This window comes from Mastacembelus armatus, chromosome 16 (assembly GCF_900324485.2).
Source record: "Mastacembelus armatus chromosome 16, fMasArm1.2, whole genome shotgun sequence".
Classification (NCBI taxonomy): domain Eukaryota; kingdom Metazoa; phylum Chordata; class Actinopteri; order Synbranchiformes; family Mastacembelidae; genus Mastacembelus; species Mastacembelus armatus.
In genome coordinates, this window is record NC_046648.1 from 8032501 (window position 1) to 8053166 (window position 20666).

Below are 20666 nucleotides of genomic sequence, written 5' to 3' on the forward strand. Positions count from 1 at the left end.
AGGCCCTAATGTAAACAAGACAGCTTTCTACAATGATTTACAAAAATGGACATGTATTATTTGGTGGTGTTTTCTACTTAAAAAAAAAAAAATATATATATATATAAATATACATTCTGCTTTTTTTTTTTTTTTTGACTAAGTGAAATGAAATTGTTACATGTAAACAGTGTCTCTAAAAGGAGTAATTGTTGGATCTCTTTTTCACTAGCCTCTACACATATGACATGAGGTACCTAGACCGGCCACTCACAGTGCACATGGACCATGTCTCTGCAGTACTGGATGTTGACTACTCTCCCACCGGGAAGGAATTTGTATCTGCCAGTTTTGATAAGACCATCCGCATCTTCGCTAAAGATGGCGGCCACAGCAGGTCAGTAACATTAGTTAGAAATAGCTCATCACAGGCATTGCTTTAGAGGGTTCCTGTGATGGTATTACTGGTTCATAGTCCATCTTTGCTATGAGCCACGGGAGAGTCTGTAATACAGGTTTTCTTTTTAGTATGTCAGTGACAGTCAATGGTATTAGTAATATATCTGGTCTTTACATTTCCTATATTCTATATTCATGATCAGAGCATGTCGAGTGAGTTATAGCGACTAATCTGTGATTTAAAAAAAAAAAGGCAGATTGACTTGCATAGCTGATGATATTTAGCTGGCAAAGCTAATGTTGGGATGTTAATTGTTTTGAGTCAACTTCTCAACCACAAAAACATTAAAAACATTAGCTGTGGTTTGTTGGTAAACAGAGACTGACAGGAAAAAACACATTGGAAAAGCAATGCAAAAGCGACCACATCAGCTGTATGTTTCGGAGAAACAGACCACATTAAAATAAATGTGTGTTTTGACAGTGTGTTATTGTCTTTGACATTACTGGCCTTTACAGCAACACATATGTACAGTATGTTCAGGTGACATAGTCCTTGAGTAGTGAAAGTGAAACATTATCGAGTGATGGAACACTTTTATACTGGTTTTCTTTAACCAAAACTGAAAATAGACCCCTGTCTTAGCCCGGGGCATCAGATCAGAAAGCAATTGGATGTGCCCTCTGATAGGGCATGGACAAACAACTTACATTGTTATTTGGAGGGCTTGTTTGTTTTGACTGGCTTCATTACACCATGACTTCATTTCTGTTTCTAATCCAGCCAATGCTTCATTGCTACAATCTAAGAAATCATATTTTACTTTTGAGTGTTAGAGCAACTGGTCAATGTATTCCCTCATTTTCTTTGTTTTTTTTTTGTTTGTTTGTTTTTTGTGATTCAGGGAAGTCTACCACACCAAACGCATGCAGCATGTCATCTGTATAAAATGGTCGGCAGACAATAAGTACATCCTGAGTGGGTCTGACGAGATGAACATCCGACTGTGGAAAGCCAATGCAGCTGAGAAATTAGGAGTGGTGAGTTCTTGTCTTTGCTATATCATTACTGCTTTCACAAAAGCCCACTTACTGTGTCTTGATTCTTCATCACAATGTTTGCGACCAGTCAACAGCTGTATTTAACTTTGCCGTCAGTCGTACTCTATCTCCCTCCAGTGTATTCTCCACTGTATTATCTGATTTAGTTTTATGAGCTAGCTGCATTCTTCGACACAGTCGTTGCTCTGGGCCCTCCTCCGTAGTGCTAGAGTGGGCGACTATGCCAGGAGCCTCGGCACTTACCATTAATACCCTGATGGATGCTGACTAGGGTAGAATCACTCTCCATAAGTACAATGTACCAATTGGCACAGTGGATCTCATGGCAGGTGGAACTCAGATGGTTGTGCAGTTGTTTGACAAATCACAAACAGAAAATTCAGCTGAAAGACCATATCCCTTTCTAGACACACCCATCCTGACTTTTAATTTCTCTGTTTAGTGAAAGCCACATGTATTGTATTCAGATAACAAAGAGTCTGTTAGCAGAAATTAGGCCCTTAATGTTGTTACACTCAGCCGTCAAATAAAGCTGCTGTAAAATGCCGGGCAGTGTTCCAGTACCCCAGATCCCAGTCATAGCTGAATAATAAAGATCAATGGCATCTCATGTGACATATCCAAGAGCCATCTTTCATTCCTAACTTGATTCAGTCTTGCTTATTCTCATAATGCAACTTCAGAGTGGAAAATTGCCCCTCTTTTGGCACCTATTTTACTCTCACTGTGTAAGACAAGATTTATTCGAAAGCTTTGCACTTAAAGAGATCAGACAAGGGCTGCTCCTATCAGCAGTTTAAATCGGCCAATCTCTTAAAGTGGGCCACTCTGAACATAATGAAGCATTAACAGTCAAATTGTACTGAGAGCATCTTTAATTACCAAGAAATGCTGAATTAAGGATTTGTCTATATGTGAAGGCATCATACTGGACTGAAGGGAACGTTTGCAACATGTTGAGTCACATAGTCCCTGTTTAGTTTCATTTGGTCAAAATTTATTTCCTCTTTTCTGTGAAACATTGACTCATCACTGCCCATTTGTTTAAGGTTGGAAAACTAGCTGAATCATTTGATTGATGTTCTGTGTTTGACATCTGTTTGCTCCACCGATGTAATGAAGAGGTGCTGCTTTCATCTATTTTAAGGCGCTTTATCTGGAAGAGAAATAGATCTTGTGGTGAGAATAGTTGTGGTTTGATTGCAAATCAGGTCTTATTTTTGTTGGTTTCTCCATTGTTTCTTTGACTTATAGTAACCCTGTACTTACCATGGTGTGAACTGACATCAGGGAACATGGTAACATTGCGAGAAAAGAAGTCAAAGGTCTGCATCCTTTGTGGACATGGTGTGTTGATGTGAATAGTGATGAAGAGAAAAAGGACCTGATGAGAAAAATGTGTGGCATTTCAGCCATTAAGTTAAAAAATAATAATAAAGATACTTAGCTTGTCTGTGTGAGTGCAATGGCTTATTATTAATGACATGGAAGGTACTCTGACTTTCGCTATATCTTCAGATATTTCGGTTTGAATAATCTAACAAAACTACTTGGTTGTTTACCACCTTTTTTTATTGTTGTATTGTTTTTGTTTCTGCCCTTCTTCTCACTTGGGCTAATGCAATGTTATAACTGATAAAATTATGAATTTCTACCATGGCCAAAAGACCAGTGGCTTAATTTTGATCTTACAGAGCAAGATTCTGAGGTATGTTTACACCTTGACAGTGACAGCTCTATTCAGTGTATGCTGCTTTGTTTGTGGCTGTGTTTTCCCTCACACCACTGCCATCTGACATCTGTCGCCCCGTAGTCTTTGGTTGTCGTCTCTATGTTGCAGTCATTAATTTTTAGCAGCATTTTATCACCACAGCAAATCGTGCTCGCTACAAGGGGAACCCCAGAAGTAACGGCACTGTTAGTATTTCACACTGAATCCACGAGAAGCATCATCCTCTGCTCTCTCATATGAAGCTTGTTGAGATTATACAAACACAGTGTTTAGCAGACTAACTGTGTGTGTGTATCCAGGGGAATTAATTTAGTCCAACAGGATCAGCATCTAACAGCTCTTCTCCAGCAAATTGAATCTGAGACAAATCATTGCTTTTAATTAGAATAAAAGCCTCAGAGGAGAAAGGCCTCAGCCAAGACAAGGCAAGTAGCTGATGGTTTTTATGAGAAATGGAGAGGGAGGGATGTTGTTTAGCTGGTGTCTTCACTTTTTAACAGACATTGATTTAGTTTTGAATGAGTCGCTTGTCAAGCCGAAGTTACTGTTTACTGTGCTAGCCAACATTTTATGATGTAAATCAGCATACTAATTCTTAGTCCTTAAAATATCACCTAAGAACAGTGCAGACTACATCTTTTTAGACTTGCATGGGCTTGTTTAACTAGCAGAAGATGATGATTTGGTGTGTCTCATCATTAGCAAGAAAATCCAGATTTCTGTTTGTCTACCTGAAATACTGTGTTGGATCAGAAAATGATTAGTGTTTATATTTGAACTACTGTGTCATTTATTTGGGACACAGGCTCTGTATCAGTGTAAAACTTGAGCTGTTTGATCACTGTTTGATAGTGAGTAGTGTCACCCAGTAAACAGTTTCTGGTCTGGTCCCATTTAGTTTCTCTTCACTAAATCATCTTTCATTTCTTCTCGTCACTTTGTCCTGTTCCGACTCTGTCTCCACTCTTCTCTTGTCCCTTTTTTATTCTCGTCCTCTCTGACGTCCTCCAGCTGGCACCCAGAGAGAGGAAGGCTGTCCACTACAGTCAGAAGCTGAAAGAGAAGTTCCAGCACCATCCGCAGATCAGACGTATTTCACATCACCGACATCTACCCAAGAGCATCTACCACCAGGCCAAGGAGCTGAGGGTTATGAAAGAAGCGCGTCGTAGAAAGTATGCTCCCCCCCCCTTTTGCCAACTGTAATGTAGTTTTTGGGATAGAATTTGAGCTTGCTAATGTATTTATATAAATGGCATGAAGTCCCCTCTGTGTCCATGTAGAGGGTGACCTGGGCTGCTAGCCAGGATAGGTTTGGCCAATGTAGTCATACCACCCTAATGGAAAATCTCACAGAGGGCACTGCCCTCTATGATGTGGCTTCAATATTCACTGCGTGTATACTCATGTACAGATTGTATGATGGATTGATTGTCCCAGTTTGCCCTGTCATCCAGTGATTCATAACACAATCTGCTGCTCTGTTTTTATTAATTACTGCCACCATCATGATATGTCCGACATGTTTGGACTAGGAATGATTTGCTGTCTATGCTTAACGCATTATTTTCTTGGTACGTTAGCGTGGTCAGTGGCATAGGTGTTAGGTCATTAGGCTTATACTTAATCTCTTCCTCCCACCTCCTTTCTGTTTACTCATCCCTATATCATTTCCTGAATATTCTCACCAGCAGATTGAGTTATTGACTGCTCTTTCTGTTTTCTTTTCCAGGGAGAGGAATGTCCGCAAACACAGCAAACCCGGAACTGTCCCTGTGGTTTCTGAGAAGGAGAAACATGTTGTCAATGTGGTGCAATAAACAGAGCTGGAGAAAAGAACAGAAGACCCAGGAACTACCATCAACAGATGAGGTGGAGCCCAGTATCATCCTTATGGGACACATTCAGACTTCCCTCAGTTATTGATAAAAATGCTGAAACCTTTTAATAGTGAGAAAAGACTTTAAATCGACAAGCTCTGCCTTACACTGAGGACAAAGACAAGAACAGTAAAGCATCCATCTTCTCATGTGACTAAGGCAAACATCAGCCTTGCTTCTTCCTTTGTATTGGTTAGGATTTTCTTGATTCAGGTTCTGCTGTAACTTCCAGTTTTGGTCCTGTGTCTGATAAATAGTCAATATTTTACTTCAAGGAAATAAGGATTTTTCATCACAGGATATACAACCACTGTAAAGTACAAAGATTAAATTTGATGGACTATTTACAGAATTATATTTGACTTGGTGTCTATTTGCATCATAACATGCAACTGTATTCATTATGGTTTTATTAGTTGCTCTTTTTTAGTAGGAATGAAGTTCAAAGAATGTGCTACAGTTCTTTTGTGAAAACGACCATAGGGTGAAGCGTCTCATGACTATCCATGACCATTCTATTCTTTTTTTTTTTTTTTTTTTTTTTGCAGTTTGAACATAAATCATTCACTTAAATGGGCTTAAGGAAAGTTTGTTCTAAATTCCCTCTGAGCAAGGTAACATTTTTAAAGAAAACACGTTACACTCCTGCATGTATGGAACCATCACCCATGTGTATTCATCATAAGCTTCTAAACTAATGTATTGCTGAGAAAACAGGTAATTTGAAAGAAACTGATTTGAATTTTTCAGAATCCAAACTTTTAACGCCAACATCCTGCTTGTTTGATTTGTGGCTGCACATCCCTGCAGGCTAATGCTAATTTACTTACAACCCTAATGAGGTAGAGGCTCTATCCTCTTAACATTGTCCTTCCAATCCTATGGTCACTGCAGCCTGAGAGTCCTGGGATACACAAGATGGATTTGAAATCACCTGAGAGTAGCTATGGAAAGGGTTTGCACAGGCTTTGACATGAACATTGTGGTGCAGTCAGAGACAGAGTGATGCAGTATGGTGTGCTGCAGATAAAGTCCATTTTGATTATACTGCTGATTGTTTACTACTATCAAATGTGATACCTGTAGTATTTAGTTTAAAGACCTTTCTGGATTTGCTAGGAGTGCATTGGTCCACTTGTTCATAAATATTCCTCTAATTTCTTAAAGAACTGATCTATCATGGGTTTACAAAATGACAGGAAATGTAGGTAAAAGGCATATGGCAGCCTATGACTAACAGTGCAGTGAAATCCATTTTTGCTTTAAGGAAGTGTGTGTATGTGTGTGTGTGTGTGTATATATATATATATATATAAAATATTTACATTATAGAAGCTGGATTCAGTAAGTTTTTGCTTAAAAAAAAGCCTCCTCTGATTTCAGTCTCATCTGGTATTAAAACCGGCGTCTTGACCGGAACTCCTGCCACACCTGCAGTAACCGTCACCAGTCACGTTGAATATTTATCTTTCCCTCTCTCTCACGGTGCTCACGGTGTGGTTATGAAATATGCACGCTGCTCCCGCCGCACACGGGGCCCTCCAGTCCGTGTTTTTGCGGCCACTATCCGCCTGCTGTCAATGAAGCTCCGGCGCGTCCCCGCTTTATTTTCTTACGTGTCCCCGATCGCTCCACCTCCTCTTCCTCTCTCTCTCGCTCTCTCTCTCTCTTTCTCTCTTACTCACTCGGACTCTCGCTCACACACACACACACACACACTCACTCACACACACACACATACACTTTTATTGCATCCATTTTTTTGTGCATTTGAGAAATCATCAAATATTACCAAGGTGGAGGAAAGCGAGCTGGCCAGAGTGACGGGGGAGGGTTTAAGGACTAATAAGCCGACAGCAAACAAGGACGCACAGGGCACCTTATATTCCAGCATGCGAGTCAAACATTTCTAAAGGATGGCAGCGATGGGTTAGACAGGATTTAACATGACTGCAAAATAAAAGGCAAGAGTTTTTGTTTTGTTTTTTTTAATCCTGTGTTTTCCTCCTTTTTAAGCCTCTGGATGGATGGAGGCTTGTGTTTGGAATACCTGAAGCCTGCAGCCTGCAGCCTTTGCACTTCTTGTGAGGACGTCCGTTTCTAATGTTCGGTGTTTTCTGTTTCAGAAATTCTCGCGTGTAAATTTGACGTTTCAACCTGCAGCAGCTCGAACAGGAGGCGAAAGCCCAGTTGACAGCAGGGGCTCAGCCTGTATGATAACCCTGCCATGAGCATGTAGTAGCTGCGGGTGAAGCCTGTAATTCAGATTTTGACGCTTATTTCTGCAGCCCGGTGTCATATGTGCATGTTGCTCCTAAAGCCAGATGTCATGCCCGTGTGTAAGCCGCGGTGCCTCCGACAAACCCGTCCGCCACTTTGAATTTTGGCAGCATGAAATGTAACAGTATACATTTATATATATGGCCCAGAAAGCTGCTGGCTGACGGTGCTTTTCTCCTTTTTAGCCACTGTGTAAAAAGATGTCTGCTCCACACGGGCCACGGGGCGGCCCGGGCCCTGCTGCTGCTGCCGCTGCTGCTGCTGCTGCTGCCGCCTCAGCGGCCGGCGCCATGCCGGAGATGCCGGACCTCAGCCACCTTACCGAGGAGGAGAGGAAGATCATCCTCGGTGTCATGGACCGACAGAGAAAGGAGGAAGCGAACGAACAGTCGATGTTAAAGTAAGAAAGCGGCGGAGATAGTGGGAGTGTTGGCTGTTAGTGGGCTGTGTTTGGTGTAGTGGTCTTAATGTGACATGCTGATGGGTCAGGTCGCCCCTTGACATCCAAGCCAGAGTTTTAATAGTCGAGCACCAGGTGAGACGAAGCGTCCCCTCACGTGGTTATCATTTCTGGACCCATGTGGAAAAGACTGTATGTTACGGGCTGGGGGGGGTGGTGGAGGAGGATTTGGTGGTTGGGGGGGGGGGGTTATAATGCGGCAGACACTTGAACCTCGTTGCCCCACTTTGTTGTTGTAGCTCTACTATAATGGGCTGGGTTAGCAGCAACGGGCGCCATTTTCACGTAAAAAGCACGCCAAGTTGCTTAACCTTTCCCCACGAACGTCACCCGGATTACACAATATGACAGTGGAAAGATCAGTTAAAGTGTCCTTTGCGGCGATGGCGTACACCGTGTGTGTGTGTGTGCGTGTGTGTGTGTGTGTGTGTGTGTGTGTGTGTGTGTGTGTGTGTGTGTGTGAGTGAGAGAGAGAGAGAGATTTCAACGTTAAAGTCTCGGTAGATCCTGTCGATCCCCCCCCCTCGCTCTCCTTCCTCTGACGTACAGATGTGGCTCGAAGCAGTTTCAGCACCACGGCGCTGTCCGCTTGAGGCTTTAAGGTGGACCGGAGCGTTCCCGTCATCACCGCTTTAACATTTACAGTATGAGCCATAACTCCGCTTTATGGTGGAGCATCACCCTCCGTGTCACTGCCCCGGTTATAAAAACGCACTCAGTGCTGGCAATCATAAAATGACTTTGACCTTTTTTTTTGGGAAGCCGGGCTAATGGAGAGCGAAGGGTTTCAGGGGCTGCAGCCTTAAAAGTTTCCATCCTGTTGATTTTCTTACAGTCAGTGAAAAGGATGCACGTGCATGCCTGCTCATAAAGCAGGAGATATTACATCGACTCTTAACATCGACCCTTAGTTAATGATTATTATTGTTTTAGGTGATGATTAGTGCATGTACAGTTCTGCTAGTGACAGGCTTACTGGTGCTGCAGCCTCCCAGCAGGTGCCAGTGACTGTAGTGAAGGAGAAGTGTGCCACTATCACTGGGAGCTTTTTAGAGGCATTAGAGCTGTTGTTTTCCATCATCAGGGTAATGTTTGCACTGAGGCAGCGTTCCTAATGGAGAAAAAGTTGTGCAACCCCTACCTAGTGCTGCTGCATGCTAAACATGACTCATGTACTCCAAGACAGGGCTACCTCCTCAGCTGCTGCAGTGCATGCTGTGTGATTCATCCAGGCGTTTTCCGCCTTCCCTCTCCTTTCATTGTCTGCACCCCTCCTCCCCGATAGCTGAGTTTTTTTTTTTTCCTATTTCTGTTTCTCTGAGGAAAAGGGGATTGTCAGTTTTAGTCATTCCTAGTCTGATAGTGATGTCAAAGCCTTGTCATGACTGAGCATGGGCAGAAGAGACTGTTTCTTTGCAAGGGGCATGACTGACTGACGGACTGTCTCACTATAATGTTAGGTAACTCTGATTACGCCAAAAGAAAACGTCACCAGGTCAAAGAGGCCTTTGGTTTTAACCTCATTTGTGTTTCTACTCCGACTTCTCGACTGCACATCCCGGTTAGATGGGCTTTGAGCTCAACAACCTAACCCTAACCACAACATCTGACAAAAGACATGGAGTTACTACCAATGGCTGGCTGCCACCATTTTGCTGTTTGCTGAGACATTTTAATGCGCTCTCCTGACCTCTTCCTGGCCTAATAGTCAAGCTCGCTGGCGATTTTTCATACTGAGATTTCAAATGAGTTTGATTTTTAATATGCTCCTTCTTTACATACAAGTTGACTCATCATGAGTCATCACAACAGTAAATCCCCACTTTCTTTACCTATGAATCATTCAAGCATAACATATCCTGAAGCAGCATTAATATGCTCAGCCCTGGAGTAGGTACAACTGCAGCGGATTAACTTGTCATTGGATGGTGTGTAGCAGGTTCAGCAGTGTCGGAGACAAACACCCGCACTGCAACATCCAACCCTATAGCCCATGCATATGCGCTGTCGAAGTCACAGTCCAATCCCACAGCGGCTTGAATGGCTTTTCGGGGAAATGGCAGTTTGAACATCGAAGTGTGTAATCTAACAGAGGGAATCCTGGGAGGATGGAGGGATGGAAAAGAGAGAGGGAGAGAGCCTCCAGCTGCAGGGCTTGCCAACTTGCTGTCATCTCACTGGAGGTGCTACAGAGAGCGTGGATGGAAATCCACCGCAGCTGACTTGCATGTAATTAGCTACTCCTCTATCCTAGCCTTCTCATTCTTAGGAGGCCTGTGTATGTATATGCCTGTATTTACAAAAGTGAGAAGTCAATATGTTGAGGTCTGTACATTCTTATAACTGTGTCCTATAGATCATTGCATTTGTTACACTAAAAGAAAATAAAAGCTCGCTTGTCTGCCCATAGCTGACTGAGTCCCTCAGGAATACAGTAATAATGTTTATGGGACTCGCACCCCCACCCACCGTGACACTGACCCCCTACTGACCTCTCTATTCCATCCTGACTCCAACTCATTCAAACCCCTTGTTGAACTAGAGACTGTAGGTGATAATTACTCCAACAGACAGACATAATTTGCTTTTTTAACAACCACATAACTAACATCCCAGTAAATATCCCAGTTCCTGGTGTTGCCTCTGACAGTGTTCAGCTCATGGATTGGGGAGGCTGTGTCATTTGTTCAGGGACCTCCTTTGACAGTGCTAATTATGCTGGCTTCCTTGTATGTGGGACTCCCACTGAGATGCAGCTATTCCAGGGCTCTGGGGTGTCTGCTTCTCTGTCTATTTAGGCTCCCCCATTTTATTGCATAAGATGAAAGATGCCCTGTGCACCTGTCGTGTTTCTGGTATCTGGCAATGCAATATATATTAGGGGCAATAGAATGTTGTTTTTTTTAATGACGAACATGTGAGCTCGTTTTTGTCCCAGGGGCCCCTATTTTGAATCAAAGTAGTTCTTGAAATTTGGGTATTTACTTGCACACTCTTTTCACATATGGCTGCAATATTTTTATTTCTCAGCTTTCAGTGTAATCGTATCATGGCAGTATGGTGATTTTTGTAAAATGATGACTAAGTAAATTGAAATATGAAAGTAAAATATTTTTGGTAGTACTGTATCAGCAATGCACTTCCAGCTGCGTGGAGTAGAAATGGATTGTCAAAATCAAAGCAGTAAAAGGAGAGTTGTCCAGACTTTTAATCCATAATATGGGTTAGGTTCCAAAAAACATTGTATCCTACAATCCCACAATGCATTTTTCTTTTAGACCCCTGGTAAAAGCTCCTGAATTTTCAAACTCAACAACTTCAGTTTGTCATCACCAACCACTTCCTATTAAATGTTGGTAGATCAATCCAAGCTATGTATGACATCATTAGGTTTTTTTTTCTGACTCTGACCTACAGATTTGTTTTCATGGGATGAGAAGGACTTTGATCACAATTGATCATAATACACAAAATTAGTGAGGTGCCCCTTTCATTTTAGCCGTATTGCCTTTTTTGCAGCATCATATTTTTTCTGTGTACACTGCAACTACGTACAGTACTGGATTGTATTATGTAGTAATATTTACACAGTTATACTCCAGTGCGCACAGAAAGGTACTAGTGATAATCTGTTTATTTCATAATGACTGTAAGGTGACTAAACTGTTCAAGGGTTAGGAATCTCATTTTGGTGAGAGATACAAGGATCAGTGTATGTGCTTTCAACATGAAGAGCACTGATGTAGAATTTGATTGATCATGTCCCATGTCTTTTTTTGTTACCCCCCCCCCCCCCCCCCCACCACTCCTCTGCCCCCAGCACACGTGCACATTCACACACCTCGTTTCACTATGCCGGTCATTTATCTGATAATGCTAGAGAGCTCAGTGTACAAGCTGGGGTCAGCGCTAGAGAGAGGTCCTGTGTCCCTGGAGGCTATAGGCTCTCAGCCTGTCTGAGAGAGTCAGTGGTAGAGCGCTACACACACACATTATAGAGGTCTAAGCATCTGAAAACGGAGAAAAACTTTAACTAGATACAGACTAAATAACCACAACCCTGGCCAGTGAAACTTGTTTACACAAAGTTGTTTAGACAAAGAGAAAACAAGTTGTGTCAGTACTGCAAACATGAACTGGAGTCAGAGTAATCTATCTATCTATCTGTCTATCTAAATTCACACACACATATATGTATATATATGTTATAGCATTATAGCATTATATATTATATATGTATATTTACACACACACACACACTTTGCCTTTCGCTTGCTCCCTTAGCTCACTCACCCATGTTCACTCGCCTTCCCATGCAAAGAACAGATTCTGTCATGGGTGCTCCAGTCTCCCATCCCCCTTCACTTTCCCTAAGGGAGAGAGGGAGAGAGGAAGGGAGGGAGGGAGGGAGGACGAGAGAGAGAGAGAGAGAGAGAGAGAGAGAGGGAGGGAGGGAGGGAGAGAGAGAGAGGGAGGGAGGGAGAGAGAGGGAGGGAGGGAGAGAGAGAGAGGGAGGGAGGGAGAGAGAGAGAGGGAGGGAGGGAGAGAGAGAGAGAGGGAGGGAGGGAGAGAGAGAGGCAGGGAGGGAGAGGGAGAGAGGAAAAGCGGATGCTTGTCTGTAGCACAGCACATGCCACATGAATACATAATCATGCTAATTAAAGTAACACTGTTCTTGTTATGGAAATCTGGCATGTTGTCATGTAGTTTAGTTTAGGTGGACAGGAGCTCTGGGTAGAACACTATTGCCATTATTAAAATGATATTAGTTGTGCATACTGTGCTAGTGAAGCTGTGGAAGGGAAGTTGAGTTTGTGTCGAGGCTCCTGTGTCCATTTGCCTGTTTTACATTTCAGCCATTAACCTATTGTATATGTCAACTGCCTCTAGTTCTGTACTTCAATGTGCTCTTTTTCTGTCTAGATTTGCTTTGCAGTGTATTTTATCCCGTCCCCAGTTGGCCAAGGTGTATGAATGTAGGCTACAGATTTATCTCACAGTCAAAATCCCAGTGCTAATAGTTTCAGCTATCCATCAGGATCAGGACAGCACTCCAATAAAAAAATACCTAATTTATTACATCACAAACATTTCAGGCTGACACCTTTCTTCAGCGTGCCCCGTGATGCAATGTTCACACACAGATGAACTATATAAATTAATCAGGTGTAACAGTGTATCCAGTGGGGAAGCCCATACATCACCATTGTCAAAACCACCAAACAGACTCAATATTACCAGTGCATTGTAAAACAATGCATTACAGGAAACAAGACAAGGTAAATTCCTCATACAAACCTGTGGGAGGAATTTAGCACCAAGTAATGTAAATTGGGTTGAGCGAGTTTCTTCGTTTTGTATTAATAGTTTCTTCTGTACCATGAAGAAACTAAAACGTACAGTGCCAGTCTGCCTCTTATTATTTTGTGAGTATTTTACCCTGTCCATGGCACTTAACCCCAGTTCTATGTAAAAAATGGGCCATAAATATGTGGTTTTATTACAATATTTTAACAGTTTTTATCTGAGAAATATACTTTAATAGAAGAGATATGCAGTTTTAAGCGAACACCATTCAAACAGAAGTAGTGTTATAGTGTGACTATTTTCATCCAAGTATTAAGACACATTTATCAGAGTTTTATTGGTTAGCACTATTGCCTCACAGCAAGAAGGGCTTGGGTTCGCAACCCGTCAAACTCCACACGGACCTTTCCGTGTGGAGTTTAAATGTTCTCCCTGTGCTTGTGTGGGTTTACTCCGGGAACTCTGGTTTCCTCCCACAATCCAAAAACATGTATTTGATTGGTGATTGGTGACTCTAAATTGCCCATAGTAGTGAGTGTGAGTGTGTGAGGTTGTTTGTCTCTATGTGGCCCTGTGATGGACTGGTGACCTGTCCAGGGTGTACCCCTGCCTTTCACCCAAAGAGAGCTGGGATAGGCTCCAGCTGATCCCTATGACTCTAATTAGGATTAAGTGGGTATAGATAATGGATGGATGGTTAGATGTGATCATTTTTGGACAGTAGAGCACAGGTGAAGAAATTTTTGTTCCAAAAGTGTTTTTTAGTGCAATAAATTCATAGTTGTTTTTTTTTTTTTGTTTACTTTTTTCATAGGTTTCATAGGTTTCATTTATATTCTGTTGAGTCACAATATGTAGGCAAAAAACGAATAAGTATAAGTTATGAAGGCATAGGAAAGGAGAAGAGATGGCAGGGTAAAGGAAAAGTGTTGGACAGGTTCACATAGAAGAGAGCAGAGGAAATGAGAAGGGACAGGGGGCGAGAGGAGAAGAGAGGACAGGAAAGGAGAGGAGAACATCAGGGAGAAAATGAGAGGAGAGACATTGACGTCTGAGATGCTATCAGGTCTCGCTGCTGATATGACAGCCACAGTCCTGATTGACAGAGCCGCCATCTCCTATAGCCTGCTATTCTCCTCACATGGCGCAGCACAGCATCGTTCTCTATTGTCTCCCAATGCTTTGTTCTAAATAACATTTGCATTCATCAGCACAGGTTTTATTCTCTTGTGGGCTCTCATCCGTCAAGGAAAGTTTGAAGGGATTTTCCTGCCTCTTGCTGTGAAATTTAAACAATGACAGAGGGGAGTAGTTTTAGGATAAGGTTGTGGTAACTAGTACAAAACATGTTGTACTTGTGTAGTAATGTATACAGTATTACACTGCATCAAAGAGTAATAACAATACATATCCTTGGAGCAGAAAGTATTGTATGTACTCTAGTTTTTATGTGAAAATACAGTTGAATTTGCCATCAATCAAGGACGTGCACAGACATTTTGAGGGGCAGGGGGCCATGTAGAAAAAAATAATTAAGTTTTTTCTAAACAAAACGTTAAATATATTAACACAACTCTGATTTCCTTACCAATTTATTTTAATTCCCTCACAGTCATCCAGTTGTTTCATATTCTTTCATTTTCACATTTTTCAGTTCACATAGAGACCATGGTCTTCTTTAGCATTCACCAATTTTATCACAAGAACAGGCAACAACAAAGGAAACTAAGCGATTGTTTTACTGATTTGTATATCCTGAGCCTGTGGTGATTCTGACGATATTAGTTTTACTGTATTCAGCTATGGTTTCTCTGTTAAGTTAGCCTTTATGCCCATGATATATTGCCTTAGCTAAACTTAAGCTAACTTATTACATGGTAGCTCATGAGTCATGGATGTTAGCAAGACAAATTAATTATACTTGTGTTTTGTTTTTTGGATAATTAGCTGTAAATACGAAGACTTCGACTTTTAGAGACACGAAGGGGAGACAGGCGTCGGAACAGTCCCAACATTTATCGTCCTGACCTTATATTTTGATTTTTTATTTCTTTGACAGGGAAAGCTGTGTGTAAACAAAAACACACACACACACATTCATATATACATATATTCATTTATTTAAAAAAAAAAAAAAAAAACTCCCCAGAAAAGAGGACACTTTCTCTTGAAGAAGAAAAAAGGGATGCGCCCAAGCCCCCTTTGAAGTCTATGTGTGCACGTGCCTGGCCATAATGTGTCACTTTTATTAAATAAGTGTCATAACAAGCCAGACCAATGCAATGCAACACAAAGGCAGTTCATACTTCACAAAGGAGAAAAACAAACAAACAAAGAAAAATGAGCAGACAATGCAAAAGACAGCCTAGGCCAATAACAGCAAAACGTGTAGTAACATAAGGATAAAAGGTGCTGAGAAGGGACCATTTTATGACTTTTACTGGTATTCCTCCATCCCCATCCACCCTGAGTAGAGTCAGTGTAGAGGAAGATATATAGCATCTTACGTTCTAAGGGAAAACCTAGTGCATCTGTGGAACATATGTGCTGCTTTAGAATAGCTGGCATCGTTTTTGTTAAATGTATCTCTCAAAAGCCCAGACTAGTGTGATGATACATTTGACGCAAATGCATTACAACAGAATAATGGGCTTTACACTGCACGTGTTAATGCAGATACGCAACAGGTAATGTGTGCTACTGATTTTTTGAAACTGCAAAGGCTGTGGGACAGGTGTCCTGTCAGTGGAGATAATTACACTTACTGAGGTGTGGTGTGATGCCTTTTCTTTCCCCTGTGACATTCCCTCGGGGTTTGGTTTATGGTTGTTGAACCCTGAGAGGTCAGAGAAAAGCCATGTCTCCACTCTGTACAGCAGAGGCTTCAAACCAATTTTTTTTTCAGGTTTTCAGCATTTTGACTAGTTATTTAGTCTTACTCTGCAGCTGCACTGGAGTGCGAGTGCCCAATAGCATCTGCTCTTGGAAGCTAAGTGGGGCCATGCCTGGTTAGTACTTGGATGGGAGACCAACCTAAAAGGCCGCTATCCTCAGACACAGAGGTTGTGTCAGGAAGGGCATCTGGTGTAAAATGTGTGCCAGATCCACAATTTGGATCAATTGATCTGCTGTGGTGACCCTGGATGGGAGTAACCTGAAAGGAAAAGAAGTTGGTCTTACTCTGTGGATGGTGTTTGAATTGAAAATCTATTACACTTTGTCAACTCTGCTGTACAATACTAAAGTCTAGTTTTACGTGAAGGCCTGTATATCCTTCATTAAAGTAGTGCGTGTGCAACCAAAGAATTTTTACAGTTACAGTGTGTATGGATGTACTGTGAGCAGACACAGAATGAAAATAGGAGAAGGACACAGAAACATAGACAGACAAAGCAAGAGACAGTTGAATGGCCTGTTACTAAAGGTGGAACTTAGTCATCTCAAAAGTGGGAACCCTCTTGTTGTTGGACTAATAATAGAGGAGACATCGAGCTTTCTGTCATGGCCAGCGAGCAGCCAGGCAGCAAATTAAACAGGCAGCAAAGCCTGGAGTCATTTAGGCATCCAGGAAGGCCAAGACAAAGCTCACACTACAAGCATCAGCCAAGAATAAGACATGAAGAGGGATTAAGTGCTGTTTCATTTTAATGCTCATGTAGTAAGTTGTTTCATTAACAGCAACACTGAGAGGAATAAACAAATGAATTCTACAAAAACCTTAAAGAAAGTGGAGCTAAGTGAACTTGTGTTAGTTTGTAAGGTAACAGTGTCAGGCTTCAAGACTTCCTGCAGCTTGCCATTGAATATTGAATGAAAAATAGTGTGGTAATGAACAATAAGGTTAATCAAACCAAAGTTACACAAGAATATTTTTAATTTAATCTCTATATAAACCAAAATTTACAAATTAAAGTAACTTGTAACTTTGGACATATCCAGGTGAGACGATTTCCCTCCTTCTTTGTCACCTTCTGGCTCTAGCTGACTACAGTCTATTCTCATGTATACAGACATAAGAATGGGAGGATATCTAGTGGTAGATTCAGAACAGCAGATTTATGTCCTAGATTTTGACCTGTTAGTGAGAGTGAACCTGAAATGAGTCTGTTTGCTGGATGCAGGCTGGACATGTTTTAAATTGTAGACTGCTCCTAACACAAAAGGATGTTTAAAATGAAATGAATAAAATTAGAGCAAGCAATAAAATTGCTTAGCACACATATTCTCTCTATGTGTGTGTGAGGGTGAGCTGGTACATTTACTAGCAGTAGTTTACACAGGATGCTCTAATCTCTCCTTTCCTGTGTGTGTTTGTGTGTCCATCTGTGCTCTGCTCATTCAAGACTCAGCTGGTTGGAGCAGGTGCAAGCTGGTGACTCAAAACATGTGCATGCTGCCTAGCTGGTCCTCCTAATATGCTTTTGTATGGCCAAAAAAACCCCTCAAACTTTCTATAAAGAAATGCAGCCACCCTGTATTTTTCCACCACATGCACACAGACATGCATATACACATTAGTCCAGTGGAGGCCTCACTGGACTTTATTATGTAATGATTAATTCACTGATTCTGTTGGTAAACTTTACATTTGCTTATTCAATCCCTGCCAACATCATAGGGGCGTTTTTTTTTTTTTTTAAATAAACACTATAATCATACAATACATTTTTATTTATTTTTTTTATTTTGGTTTATTACTCTGAACATCATTTCTATTTCAACTTGTATTGCCCTCTTGTGGCATTATGATTCACCTCATAGTGCTTTGAAATGGTTATTGCTTTTAAAGGTCTAGCAGGGATCGAGGGTTAGATGTTCAGTAACGTTACAGAGCTATAGAAGTTGCTGCAGTAGGTAGATCACAGATGCAACTGACTGACATAGATAGGGGTGGATAAGAGTAACCGTCATGATGACGACACTGAAGCAGCCATGAACCTTATATAAGCCCACTGTTTAAATACTACACCCAGGCAGCAGTATGTCCCTGGACTAGGACATACTGTGCAGTATATAGACCACTGCTTACTCTATGGCTGAAGGTGGTATTGTAAATGCATTATTCTAGTGATTCAGTCTGTATGCGTACATGTGTATTCACAGTGGCTCCCATGACACTAACAGTGAAGAGGCCTGTTTTTGTTTTGTTTTTTTTTCCATCATCATCTGACACTGATCAGAAGGGATACAGTGAGAGCTGATGTTGTGATCCTAGCATCATGCTCCTCTACTGAAGTCTGATGGAGGATCTCCCATTAATCCCTTAATATCACTCATCCCACTACTGCTGCTATCGCCATGGTGACGCTGAGATGGCCTGGATGTGTATTAGTGCAGTGAGGGGTGGGGGTGGGGTTGGTAGGGGAGGGTTTACTCCACAAATACATAGAAATCATTTGTTGTAAAACATAAAAAACAGGCATTTGTAATGGTATCTCAAAGCAGGAAACGCAAAGTCACCAGTCATCAGGCCATGAGGAGGAGGAGGGGTTGCCTGTGTTTACTGTAGACAGTGAGTAGAAGCTGGTTGCCTTATCCTTGAGTGGGCGGCTGCTTGAATGGTTGGTTGGCTGGTTGGCTTTAAATCTGTGTGGAGAGGCAGCTAATGCAAGGGAATCCTTTGATTTGGGATTTTATACCAGCCAAAGTCAAAACAGATCTTTCTGCCGCTGGACAGATGTTCAGAGCAATTAAGTTCAAGTTAATTTCAGTTGCGCCCGTATTGTGGCCACATCTGTTTATTTGGCTCCACGTGCCACGAAGCTTTTATGGTATGTGTTATATAGTCTGTACAGTGTATGGTAACTTCATGAGTTAATGCATACCACAGTTTAAGGGTGTGTAACATCAAATGACAGCTACAGCAATATTTCTGCAAAGCGATGGGTGTAACCCGTATGTAGCGAGGGGGTTATCAGGTTGCCCCTGTGCTTGTCTGACTGTGTACACTTTATGCCGTTTAGTTAAGTAAGATAATAGTGACGTATTGTAGAGATGAATTGACACAGGAAAGAGTAGAGCAAGCCGGGCCAACAATAGTCAGGGTATCTATTACCTGTCTATTGTTAGCCACGGCTGGGCTATTATTATAGCCCTGGGTGAGACACAGACAGCTGACTGCAGTTTCAGTACATCATCATGGTTTTTATGTGTTTGAATATTGTATTGGTGGGACTTCATTAGGTAGAGGTAGAGGTTTGGATAGGGGAAGAGAACTGAAAGAAGACCATGATCCTCACTACTACTACTACTACTACTACTACTACAGTTTAAGCTTTTTTCAGCTGATGCTCATAGAAGGTGTTTTTTTTTATTAAACCTAAGATCATCCATTTACAGGATAGTCCCTCACCAGGTGGAAAGGTTGAGATCAGGATGTTGCTGACTGTAAAATCAGTAATAATATGGTGATAGCAAGACTGGAAAGAATTGTTGTTTGAGTTTAAAAACTCAACCCATGTAGCATAGAACCTGGAGCCTGCAGTCAGTGTCTGGCTATATGAGCTGGAGATTGGGTTAATGCAGAGGGCGGTGACCTAGTCATGGCAAGGGTTAGGGCTGACTTTCTAGAGTATTCCCACAGGAGCTGTTGAGCTGTGAATGGGAGGAGTTGTGACGTTAGCATGGGACAATGTCAGCTGCCAAGAAAGTGCTGATGACAGCCAGAATAAAATGTGTCTGTGTCAGGATGAATACAGTGGGCTGACAGGAGAAACCAAGCTTTCACATACAAAGGGAGACAGGCTCAAACACACACCGTTACCGTATGAAAAGAAGTACATATGTGTGGGACGTAACCATAGTGCATCACACCCTCTGACTAAATGTGGATCATATAGGTGATACGTGTATGATAAACTAACTATATTAAAATGAGCATTGGACATATGTTTACTGTTAGCCTTTACATGGAAAAACACTTGTGAATGTGTGGGGTGCTGGGTGATTAGCTGACTCTTTGCCACTTGGAAATCTCTCAGGAGGGGAGATATGGAGTAGCTCAATTGAATCCTGGCAGGTAATCTAAGGAAACAGATGGATTTTAGTTATATTTGGCAGCAGATTAGCCACTTCCCCGTTGCTCACAGAAATCTGCTGTTGCCAACTCCTGTTTGACAATCTGAATAGTAGTCCTTGGTCAGGAGGTCTGGCTTGTGTGCTGTTAGATTGCCTGTTCGGGATGAGTGTGCCCCACAGATTCAATCCTATCTGTGCTTTCTAAGGCCCAGCTGTGGTGGCTGGCCAACGCCTCCACACTGAGGCGCTTGCCCTCTCGCTGTCGCTCCTGCTCTGCCTGTTGTGCAATGCCAGCGGCCAATGCCAGGGGAAGTTATCAGCACTCGATCCCTTGCGCCTAATCCTCACTGAGTTGGAGAGAAAGTGTTAAGTAGCAATTCTCCTGACATTTATTGGGGAGGTAGAATGAACAGGTGTCACAAAAGCTAATCGCCTGTCATTAAATAAGCAGCTATTTTTAGTGCATGCACTCCTTTTCTTGGAGATTTGCAGGTAATGTACAGTAAAGGTGGCGCAGTGGGGGATTTCTGTTTTATATACCCTGCAGGGA

At 41.9% G+C, this 20666-nt stretch overlaps 2 protein-coding genes across 4 annotated transcripts in view; both read left to right on the forward strand.

The window, feature by feature from the left end:
• Positions 1 to 5437, forward strand: part of dcaf13 (ddb1 and cul4 associated factor 13) — a 7841-nt gene extending 2404 nt beyond the window's left edge. The window contains exons 8-11 of the mRNA XM_026294325.1: positions 212 to 376; positions 1284 to 1419; positions 4184 to 4347; positions 4905 to 5437. Of these exons, the coding sequence (XP_026150110.1) occupies positions 212 to 376; positions 1284 to 1419; positions 4184 to 4347; positions 4905 to 4992 (553 nt within the window). The 3' untranslated portion in view covers positions 4993 to 5437. The remainder of the gene's footprint in view (positions 1 to 211; positions 377 to 1283; positions 1420 to 4183; positions 4348 to 4904) is intronic.
• Positions 5438 to 7532: 2095 nt separating this feature from the next.
• rims2a (regulating synaptic membrane exocytosis 2a) overlaps positions 7533 to 20666 on the forward strand; it is a 123508-nt gene continuing 110374 nt past the window's right edge. For all 3 annotated transcript variants that reach the window (XM_026293157.1, XM_026293156.1, XM_026293158.1), the window contains exon 1: positions 7533 to 7732. In XM_026293157.1, the coding sequence (XP_026148942.1) occupies positions 7533 to 7732 (200 nt within the window). The remainder of the gene's footprint in view (positions 7733 to 20666) is intronic.